Genomic DNA, 11704 nt, shown 5'->3' on the forward strand with positions numbered 1-11704 from the left:
TTCCCCCAGAGGAGCTGGAGGAAGTGTCTGGAGAGAGGGAAGTCTGGGCATCTTTGCTCAGACTGCTGCCCCCGCAACCCGGTTCCGGATAAGTGGAGGAAAATGGATGGATGGATGGATAGGTATTAATATCAGAAGTAGTATTTTGTATGGACCTTAATGGTTGTCCTGTATACTGTAAGTGTGTCGGTGTCAACACACACTTTAATACTAATATGATTCTACTATTATTAAGACAACCTACATTTCTTCTTCCCATGTGTCAGGAAAGTTATGTGACACATCAGGACAAAGTGCGGTTGGCAGGCGAGATTGTCAGCCTCCTGGGAGCGTTTGTAATGCTGCTGCTTGAGGTACATTTATGAAACATTTTTCATCTTCATAGATAGTGTATCCTATATTATAGCACTGCACATACACATCCTGCCCTATCCTTTTTTTCAAACAGGTCCCTGATATACTGAGAGTGGGAGCAAAGCGCTATTTTGGCCAGACGGCACTGGGAGGCCCCTTCCATGTCATCCTGTAAGTATAAACTCCTCTGAGCAGTAAAATGAAGCCTGCTGTTCTTAGAAACCTTCTAACTTGTCTGTTGTTGTTTTGACCAGTATCAGCTACGCATGCTTGGTGGTGTTGCTGTTTGTGTTCAGAGTCTGTGAGGTGCATGATGGAGAGGCCGTGGTAAAGCCAGTGTGCTTAGTTCTTGGCTGGTGCAACATCATGCTTTTCGCCCGAGGTTTTGAAATGCTCGGTCCTTATGTCATCATGATACCGAAGGTAGGAAACAGCTCAGCCTGGACACTACAGAGAATGCAGAGAAATGCTTTGTTATGTTCAGTGTGCAGTGCTGTGTCATAGTAAGAGTTATAATAATGTTGTGCAGGTTGTGGCCACAATTTTGATGCTGGAGAAGCGGCTGGCTCGTTGCCTGGAGGCCCCGCTCCGCTAAAATACAGCCTGAAGGAGCTCTGGTATCTCAGGTGAGAGAACACTGCAGTGCCAGGAACAGAAACAGTGCTGTGTGAATTAAATGGGGGGAAAAAAAGAATTATTTTGAAACAGCACAAATGTACAAAGCTTATAATATATGTGAAGTGCGGTGATAGTGAAACTAGTGTCTTTTCCTCGCAAATAATCACACTGTGAGACACAAGTTTGTTCATTCACCACAACCTCAGCAGCCACATGTTATGCTGTCCTGTGAGTAAAAAATATTACTCTCACTCTATTATTGATACTGCTATTATTATCACTCTCCAACATACAGACAACAACTTTCATTAGTTAGCTGTCCCATACATTAAAAAGTCCATGGCATGCTTTTCCTTGTTTTTTGATGTATCTAGAATGTTACAACAGTGAATTATCATCTTAGACGTCACTTAAAGCTGTATGTTCCATGCAGAAGCAACTTGGTTTATACAAGTCTTGCAGACTTTCACTCGCAAGACTTTTTTCTAACAAAATTAAGTATTGCGTGATAGTTTAAAGATTTCCTTAAATGGTTATAATCTCCAGGAAGTTGCACATTCACATGAGCTTGCCTGACATCCACTGGTGCCATTGTAAAAGCAGAATTTTTCGACTGCATGCGGTTTTGTGGATATATTTTCCCTCCTGCTGCACTGTGACCAGAGGATGTGAAGAAAAATACAGGGCCTGAGGTTAAGGGAAGGAGGAAGGAGAGGAGATCTCATCGGCCGCTGTTCATCCGGGGGCTCAAAGTGGAGAGGGTGAGCAGCTTCAAATACTGTACCTGGGCGTCCACATCAGTGAGGCCCTCACTTGGACACTTAACACCACACAGCTGGTCAAGAAAGCCCAATGGTGGCTGTACTTCCTAAGAAGGCTGAGGAGGTTTGGCATGTGACCTAGGATCCTTTGCAACTTCTACAGCTGCATCAGTGGAAGCTCTTTTTCTTGAGCTTAATTCCTTCCTTGATGTGTTCAGTGAATACACTCTGCCCTCCGCAATGTTCTGTTTGTGAGAAACATGAGAAACTATTATGGCACTTATATGAACATGTCCTCATGCACATCATCATCATTATTATTGTGGGAAAGAATTAGAGGGTATATTGTGAATAATATGCACACCTTTATGGTTTACTCTATCAACTTTGCAGGGTTGAGGATAGAAATGATGCAATGATGCAAAAGATGAAACAATACATCATGGCCTTCTCCAAAGAGGATAAAAAGAAAAAGGAAGAAGCGGAGAAATCTGACTCCCCACAAGAGTCAATCTCAGGAATCTCCAAGCTCAGACAAAAACAAAAGACCTAAAGACACAGGGAATCTAACAGGCTGGCAGATGATTCACCTCAGTACTTTGGGTTTGGAACTAAAGCTGGTAGAGCCAAAGGAAGACCAGGACATTAAATAGGTCTAGAATGAAATCCTAACCATGGGTCTGAAGTGTGTAGTATGATTATTCCATAATCTCACAGTCCTGAATATAATACCTAGATGTTAATCGCTGATAACTTTCAATGAACAAAGTTGTAAGAGAATTCAATTGTCTCAGTTACTCTATATAAAGTCAACAGTGCAATTATCTGCAGTATTACACTATAGAGAAGAGTGTTATTTTTATAGCAATATAACATATCAGCACAATATTGTCATAAGCTAAACTCTGTTATGCCTGGGTCAGATCACAAGGTTTTTTGTCTGATATGATGGTCACTATATCAGATTACATGATTATAGTCATAAATTATTGGATGTGTGCCATGACAGACTACATGTTGGTACCCAACAGATCACAGCCTGACATCACAACTTAGAGGTGCCAGGGACCATGAGAATATAAACACAGAATAGCGGTGGTGTGTGATACTGGCTGCTTGTGTTCTGAAAAGTATAAAAAACTGGGGGTAAAAAAGCCCATGGACCCGTCTTTGGGTTGCACGGAGAGTGCGACAGCCGAGGTGTTGTCTGTCTTTCATGGAGAACTTAAAGTAGCTGTTAAAAATAAGTGTTTTAAGCCGGTAGTAAAACCAAAAACTAGCTAGTTATCCCTGATAGGAAAGCTACTTCACACAGAAATCATTATATCTGATTAAAATGTAAGAATCTCATATTCATTTACACAGAAACTGTTAACACATCTCATTTAAAAAAGGGTCACCATATTATTCTGAATACAAAATAACTTCAACACTTGATTAATCATTGATTATTGATTAACAAATTTTTACTTTACTTTATACATGAAGCCATTATATTTTAATCTCCTTTTCAGTAAACTCAGTGCTTCTTCTTTCTTTTCTTTTCTTTTCTTTTTTCTATTCTTACAGACACTCAGATATCTCTGCCTGCACTTCCTCTTTTATAGGGATGTGTCTACTGATTTCCCCCTTTTCACACACTTTCTACTGCAGGAATATACACATACAACAGTACGTCCCATTGGGAAAAATCATTTATAAAATCATACGTTAGGCTCATAATGCTGTCTGCAGCTGTCTAATTCTCTGCTCTCTTCAACACAAAATAAAATGATCGATTGTCGTGTCCAACACCGTTTGTAAGTTCTGACGCTATACGTCCATCGTGTCAGGCTTAAATCATGTAGTCTGAACCCGGCATAACACTGCATTAATGCTATAGAGGAGAGTGTGTTATTTTTATAGCAATATAAGAGTCCAACATCTGCAGCACATTACATTAAGATTTGTTTTGAACTTAAAACCAGATGGTGAGCCAACCAGGAGTTGATATATTTTTATTTATAAAGCTGTTCAAATCAGACATCTCTCATACATTTGCTAACTTATTTCTTCTTCCAGTTATAACCTCAGATCACAGGACACTTCTCTGCTGTCTGTCTGTCTGTCCCTAACAAATGGACAGAGGTAAGAAAGAAAGCTTTCATATTTTAGCTTCAAAGGGATTTTACCTAATTAAATAAAGGTTAAATGAAATATTATTGAAAATATGTAGCAATAAGATACTAAGCTAAAAATAAAGTCAAATACACACATTCAACTTATTATGTGGTTGCACAAACATTTTATAAGAGAATAAAACTTTGCTGAAACAAACTCACTGGCCAAATGTGAAAAAGTCACACCGTAGTACATGGAATCATACAGTGTATAACTTCATTAATGTTTACAAGTTCTTACAAGCATAATCAATGATATTAGAATACAAAATATGCTACAGAATGCTGCAGGGAAATATAAACTGACTAAACAGCTCTAAATACAAAACATCTGTTATCTGTGAAGCTTCATTGTCTTTCTTTGCAGGATGCTATTGATTTTGGTGTGAAGTGGAAAGAGAGATTATGGGAAATGTTATTAAATTGTTGATCATTGTTGACAGAGAATTGTTTTGCAGATACTGTCAGAACATAACCTGACAGATGAAGTAGGTGTTGGATTGGCAGGATGCTGTGATCCAGTTCTTCTCAGGTGGATTTTTACCGCTCAGGATCCCACAGTCCTGTGATTGTGGCTTTTCTTGCCAGTAACTGCAAAGCACAGAAACAAATATGGATAAGCTAGAAAAGATGTGGAAGGGGAAGGCACAAGTAGTCCTTGTGGTAATAGGAACATTGGGGGCTGTGGGAACAACATCTGAGATCTCTGTCCAGAAGAGTGCAGTGCTATTTTAATTATATTTTTATATTTTATATATATTTAATTTATATTAGGTAGCACTAACATGAAGCTCCAAATCAGTCCACTCTGCTTTGCCCAGCACTCCCTGCTCAACTACGATCTGCTACACTCAGACACACTCTGCTCTGCTCTTCAAATATTTGTCATTATGAAATTACAAGTAATGAGAATGCAACAAAACTTATTGACCAAACAGAAATAATTGAAAATCTCTGACTGCGTAGACACAAAACCTTTTTAGAAGCTAAGATCTCTGCACTGCTGCCAGTACTGTTCAATGAGTTCGGGTCACAGGAGGCTTTGACAGCACCTCTCCACATTAGGTTTTGAAACATAAATAACAAAAACAAAAAAGTTGCATACTGTAGCTTTTAAATTGAATTTACATGTTTCTTACAATGTCAAGAAAAGTTAAACATTTTCACCTTGATAAAAGTAGAATTTATGGCAGATATTATATAAATGAATTGAATAAATTGGCCCATAAGATATCTTATTTTGATGCTCACTTTGGTTATTTTTCCTTTGTTTACAAAAAGAAAAGCAAGAAAAAGGTGTTAGATCATAAAACAGGAGAAACAAACCAAAGACTACAAAGATAAAACAGTCCTTCCTCAACAATGCCTTAACAGAGAATCACCTCTTTTGCAGTACAGTGCCATTGACCCAGGCCCATGTGCTTTCTCTTTTTCTCAGCCCAATCCAGTAATACTGTGTCTCCTTCTCAGTCAGAAACACCTAGAAGACAGAGCAGCATTAACACAAATATAATATGAAAGTTATTACCACTGTCATTAACTGCATGCTTATATTGCAAAGTCAGGGAATGATGTGAGTGGGATCAGAGTTTATGTGAGATCAGATCAACCTGAACTTCCTGGCTGGTGATGACAGCCAAAGATCCTCCTCTAGATGTGCAGTTGTTCACGCTCTCATCCCAAGTCAGCCTGTAGGTGGACAAGTAAAAACATGATCGGCCATAAGTCAGCCAACCATCTGAGCACCGCTGGCAGCCGAGATCTGGGAAGAAGGGAGAGAAACCCAGTATGTAAATACCTATCATGAGGAAAATTGCTCTGAAAATGTCAACAAAATTATTGTTCAGATGCCACTGAACCTCTAAACAATTGCAAGCAGCCTAAAAGGTTTCAATTACTCTTGTTCTTTGTCTTGTATTTATTTGCATTTTGTCCATAATTGTGTAGCATTTCTGAATGTTTGCACATGTATGTGTCCCTATGTAATCAGGAAATCACTCTAAGAGGAATTAATAAAGCTGATGAAACTCAACTGAATGTTGATTTAAATTTAAAAGATGTTTGTTTCTCTTGTTCATGGTTTTCTATATTGTACTGTATTGTACATTACCCTCAGGTCTGAGTTGAATGCTGGGGAAGCGATCCTTGCATTGCTCATAGCTGCACCCTCTCTCTGTTTCTGCGCACACAGTGGATCCAGTTTGGACTAGAAAGCAGAGCACAGTAGGAGGAGATGTGAGGGGGAGAATAATGCCCACAGGCTGCAGCAGTGCAACCGGATACACGCTGCATTCCTGTATTATCTGTTATTATCAGCCAAAACAGAATAACATGCATAGTGATGATGATTCCCAGCATATATTTTACACATTATTTTGCTTCTCCACTGCTTTAGTGTTACAATCATAATCCAACCAGCTGTAGTTTGTTTTTACAGTGACCCATGGCTGCAGATGCTCACGTTTCACACCGAGGATCATGACGACCAACAGCAGGACCAGGCAGATTGTTATGAGTAAGAAACACCCAGTACGGTACAGACGTACATTTCCCTCGGACTGTTTGCCTGAGGAGAAACACATCAACCAAGATGTTAAAGAGAGATTTCAATAACCACAACACAAACCACCATCAAGGCCGAAAGATCAGCTCCAGCTTACCTTTCTCCCCTTCCAATTCAACTGATAACTTGGATGACAAGTTTTCCTTGACTTCATCTTTCTTATCCTCACCATAAATGCAACAAAATTTGATGTATGTGGACAAAACTGTCCTGGGATTTGTGAGGAAGCTTATTGAGCCTGTCCTGCTGATTCACGTCTGCCTATAACTGCGCAGTTTTAAGACACCCCCCTCCCCCTCATATGTCTTGTCACCATAGCAACATGGCCTTCACTGATTCCTAAATAATTCATGGGGAAGAGTGCTCAAATTGTCCTTGAACTTTGCTAAACTTTAGCTCTATCTCCCTTGGTCTCTCTCTTTAGGAATGAGTGTGTGTGAAAGAGTGAAACAGACACTGACAGATACTGTGAGCCTGGTGACTCTACAAATCAGCAGACAGGAATTCTTCCTTGGTCATTTAAGACCAGTGTTTATGTCAAACACTGTTCAGAGACAGAATATACAGTCTCCATTTATGCAGATTTGAAACATCACTTTATAAATATGTGATTAAAGTGCATGAATTTGTGTGTCAAGGGGGGAATCACACTCAAGCAACTGAATTTCTGCTGGAACCTCAAAAATATAAACCAAATACTTCTCATTCTTTTAATAAACAACAGCGTCAAGTAAAGGGGTAAAAACTTTATTTTACTAATAAAACAATCATTTTAGTTTGTGTGTGAATCACTGTGAAGATTGTCATTCAAAACAGTAAAACACCTGCTGTCATTGTTTTCTTTCCTTAATTGGCCCAGTGTAAGAAAACAAAAGACATAAAACATATGTAAAGAATGGTGGATCTGTCTGATTGTGCAAACATTATGGCACAACAGCAAAACAGTCCATGATATTGGCCGATACAGTTACAGAGAAGCGGTGAGAAACTGCATGTTCATCAAGTGCAAGATAAATTTTCACTGTTTTCTAACAAAACATGAGAAACAGATGTATGCCTGCCTAAAAACCAGTTTTGAAAATGTATGTAACATTGTGTCTGGGGCAACTAGCACTGTCACTGCTTGCCAGCTGGATTAAGAGTATGTCATGATAAATTTATTTCGCAGCAGACATTTGGTGGAGACATGATAGAAACAGTGCAGGTTAGTAATAACATTAACAACGGCTCTGTTCTGTTCATGTGTCTCAGAAAGCCGTTATAGAGTGCCATCATGATTTTTATTACTTACACCTATGCCCTTCCTACTGTCACATGTCAAGACATTTTTTTATAAAAGACATTTGCAATTTTATTTACAATCTCATCTCTTTTTAACTTGATAAATTAAAGATATGTAAAAGATTCACTTTCTCAGTAAAGAATATCTTGTGTTTGTCAACTGAGCATAATTTGGAAATATATATTTAACTCCATACTTAAAAATGTAATGAAATAAGCAAAAAAATTTTAAATTGTCAATTTTTAAAATGTCACAAAATCAGTAACATTAAATATATCTATATTCATTAGTTGGTAGCGATCTTTTATTATTATTATTGTTGTTATTATTAATGGTGAAGCCCTTTAAAAAAACAATAACAGTTAACATTTCAACTTTGCTTTGATGATAAATTGTAAATATACTGTAGTGACAGGTTATATCAGAGGTCCAAGAAGAGCCGGGGTCTGTCAGAGGTTTGTTCTGTTAACGGGAGTTTTTCCTCCCCGCTGTCACCAAGTGCTGCTCAAGGGGGTTTTCCTCTATAATAATAATAATAATAGTAAACTCTAGACCTCACTTTGGAAAATGTCTTGAAATGACTTTTGTTGTTACTTGTCGCTATATAAATAAAACTGAATTGAAATGAATTGAATCCAAAAACTGAGGAAAAGAACCTTTAGAAATAAAATGACATTGAAATTGTAGAAGAACATTATTTAGGGTGCTAACAATATTATGAATATTTGAAGGTTTTCATTGCTTTTCTAAAATAATTTAAATTGTGTCACTGTGGAAACTGGAATTGATGTTTTGAAAATGATGATTTTGAATTTATATTTTTATATTTTTGCATTTAAATAATACAAAACAAAATCTTAAATGTACTGTTTAAGATGCATTTTTAGGGTGGTTGGATTTTTTTTTTTTTACAAGAAATTATATCATAATTTAACAGTGACCCGACTCGGTCCCACAGCTTCTCCAAGAATCACTGTCACGTTACAGTTCATAGTTAGGGCGTTTCCCAAAAATGGCTAATGTGGCATTTTGCTCAACTTTCTTTTTGAAAGTTTTCTAAGAAGGAAGTCATAAATTCTTATAAACTGCTGTTGTTTATGTGCAGCAGCATGGAGACCATAATGATGAAACACATTTGTCAGTAATGTAGGCAAGGAGTGCAACAAATGCTTTTTAAATTTAAATTTAAATTTGGTTAAGGGGAAATATAATAAGCCGTTAAACAATATTTGTAATGTTATTATTAAAAAAACAAACAGAAAAACCAGTTTTCTTTTTCATCAGACATGTAGACGTGCTATGAGACATTCTGAAACAGTCTTTGTGTGAATCAGCTGATCACTGAACAGATGACTTGTATTTTAAATAAAAGTGTACCTGCTTTTGTCTTCAATGGTGCATCGCCAAAATAGGCTTCAGAATAGATGTCCTCAGATGCACTTTGTAGTTTCTCATACTCACTTGATTTTACTTCCTCTAAAGCTGGACAAACATACATAGACACATTTTAACAAGACTCATAAAACAATTGATATTTGCTTCCAAACATTCACTGTACTGTAAACAAAAATACAACTAATCCATTTAAGAACTCTGGTGCATTATCTGTTACATAAAATTAAAAAAAATATTTATCATATAGAACACATCAATAAGTCAGGTGAATTCTTTTCAGTTCCACAATATTGTTTATGTTGTGTTACTTAATTAAATTATTTATACCTTCAGTTTTGACCTCCAGCTTGGGTTCAGTTGCTTCTTCCTGTCCTTTATCTTTTTCCGTCTCTATGCTGATCTCTTGCATCTCCATGACTGCTCTCTTCTGTTTCTCTGAGTTTCGATTTGTAGTCTTTTAGCCCTGGCTAGTCAACTGTCAGTGAGGTTATGTAACCTTTTAATTATGCAGAAAAAGATTCAGATAAAACACTATTTGAAAAGGTTTTTTTTATCTTTGTTAAAAAAAAAAGTATAAATAAAACCCAGAACTGCTCCCAGATTTGAGACTGTCCACTAACTTATGATTAAATCAAGACAAAAGACAGAAAACCTCCACATGAAAGTTTCTCTTGCCCTTCCTCTAAATCATACATATGCAAGTAGCATTTCAGGGAAGATGCTACTGTGCATGCGTATTGCCTCATAATGAGTTTCGAGCATTATGGGTGATGACCAAGGTACAATGCTACACTCTGAAAATTACCAGATGTTTAGTCTAAATCTTTCAGTGCAATAAAAAATCTGATCAAACATGATCTATGTGTAGCAATGAAAAGGTTTTGATGTAAATTTGTATTTGTCTTTTCTACTGACATCTGAAACTACAAGGCTGACAGAAGAAAAGACATGGGCAAAAATGGTCTAATCATTCACACAACCAGTAATTATTTTATACCTATCATATGACGCACATATGTATTGTTTAGCCGTCTGTATTCTCTGTGTCTTCATTTGAGACAGCAGCCTGCAGGATGTTTCCAGTAAAGACTGTTACAAGTTTGGTAAAGTATGAGAAAAAGATATGTGATTTTGCAATTATTAATAATTCCTGGTTTTATAATCTTAAGTATTTGTTATTATATTTTTTTCTTTATACAACAAGCAGAAAGTGTGTTTTCTGTTTTGGGTTGATCAGTGTTCTTGGCACAGTGACAGGGTGTAATATCAGAACACTTTCGGAACAACAGCAAGAACTATTTAATGGTGATATGAGAGAGAAAAGATAAACCACCTCTCATCAAACTTAATTTGACAGGTGGCCACGCCCCCTTTGTCCATTTTTCAGCCAATCAGAAGCGTCCTTTCAGTCCTTAGTCCCGCCTTCCGGTTTCCTTGGTTTCCTGCAGCTGGAGATAAGGAATTTGTGGTTAACCGCATCTGAAAAGATAAACAGACATCGGTTGCATTCTGTACACGCCTATGGTTATGTATGGTTATGTAGATAAGAATATAACTGTATAATTGCATTTTGATATTGGTTGCACCCCTTAAATATCAGGGTGTAGTTAAGTATTTAACTTGTTCCTTACTTGATCTTGTATAATGATCTAATTAAGAATGATGAGTGTGGAATATAGACTTAACAGCTACTCACCAGGCTATTGTTCATTTTATTTTTTTTTTGTTGTAAAAAGAGTAGCAACACAGAATGTCAAACTACTGTCAACGAACAACATTTTAGTGCGTTATCCTTTGAACATACATCCAAGCAGTTAGGGTGAACACGATACCTTTTTTTTTTTTTTGCGTCCGTCTGTCACGGTTCGTTTTCAACATGCTGTCCACGCCCGCCCCCAACCGCTCGCGGGGCTATGCTGTAGCAAAAAAAAAGTAGTAATACAGAACGCTAAACTACTCTCAATGAACAGCATATTACTGAGCGTCTTATAACATATATCCAAGCAGATAGTGTGATCACATTACTTTTTTTAAATCGTACCTCTGCCCCGTTTCGTTTCTTGACATGCTTTCCACGACCCCCAACCGTTCGCATAGCTATGCAGCGGTTTGTAGCCCCGTCTGTAATCATAGATAAGAACACAGTACCTTATGGAGATAAACACAAGTTTTTCTGTCACAGCCTAAATCTGCAGCCACTGGGCCAAGTCATGTCAATTTGGACATTTGTTCTGACTTTTTCAAAGCTAGCAGACCAAGATAACTCTAATCAGCAGGCAGCTGTAGAGCCAAGGAAACCCTTAGTGATGTGCTGGGTCATGATAGTTAGAAATTCACCCCACTATCTCTAAGAATTATATCCATATTGGGTGATTAGTGTGAGATATTAACTGTGTGAGACATTGCAACTTCAGGCATCAACACTGTTCACTGTGCACACAAGAATATGTATTGTAGAAAACACTAGTATCTTTATACACTATATGGAATATTAAGGTTGCTGTATGATTGCAGCACAAGCACTGTTTGGAAATCCTTATCTTAATATGACACTGTTTTGGAAATAAAAGTG

At 37.4% G+C, this 11704-nt stretch overlaps 2 protein-coding genes across 4 annotated transcripts in view; one reads left to right on the forward strand and one right to left on the reverse strand.

Moving 5' to 3' along the window:
* The window catches only part of LOC109966240 (early activation antigen CD69-like), a 58343-nt gene extending 47928 nt beyond the window's left edge, over nt 1–10415 (reverse strand). The window contains exons 1-7 of one of the 3 annotated variants that reach the window (XM_020610942.1): nt 9460–10415; nt 9115–9219; nt 6354–6458; nt 6003–6098; nt 5503–5654; nt 5275–5372; nt 3240–4483 (exon numbers count right to left, since the gene is read on the reverse strand). In XM_020610942.1, coding sequence (XP_020466598.1) covers nt 4357–4483; nt 5275–5372; nt 5503–5654; nt 6003–6098; nt 6354–6458; nt 9115–9219; nt 9460–9547 — 771 coding nt within the window. In that variant the 5' untranslated portion in view covers nt 9548–10415 and the 3' untranslated portion in view covers nt 3240–4356. Of the gene's footprint in view, nt 1–3239; nt 4484–5274; nt 5373–5502; nt 5655–6002; nt 6099–6353; nt 6459–9114; nt 9220–9459 lie in introns of those variants that run through there. The other 2 variants (XM_020610943.1, XM_020610941.1) reach the window with 2 other exon arrangements.
* LOC109966239 (transient receptor potential cation channel subfamily V member 6-like) overlaps nt 1–11704 on the forward strand; it is a 50389-nt gene that overhangs the window by 16762 nt on the left and 21923 nt on the right. The window lies entirely within an intron of this gene.

The sequence above is a fragment of the Monopterus albus genome, unplaced genomic scaffold (assembly GCF_001952655.1).
Source record: "Monopterus albus unplaced genomic scaffold, M_albus_1.0 scaffold107.1, whole genome shotgun sequence".
NCBI classification, from domain to species: Eukaryota; Metazoa; Chordata; class Actinopteri; order Synbranchiformes; family Synbranchidae; genus Monopterus; species Monopterus albus.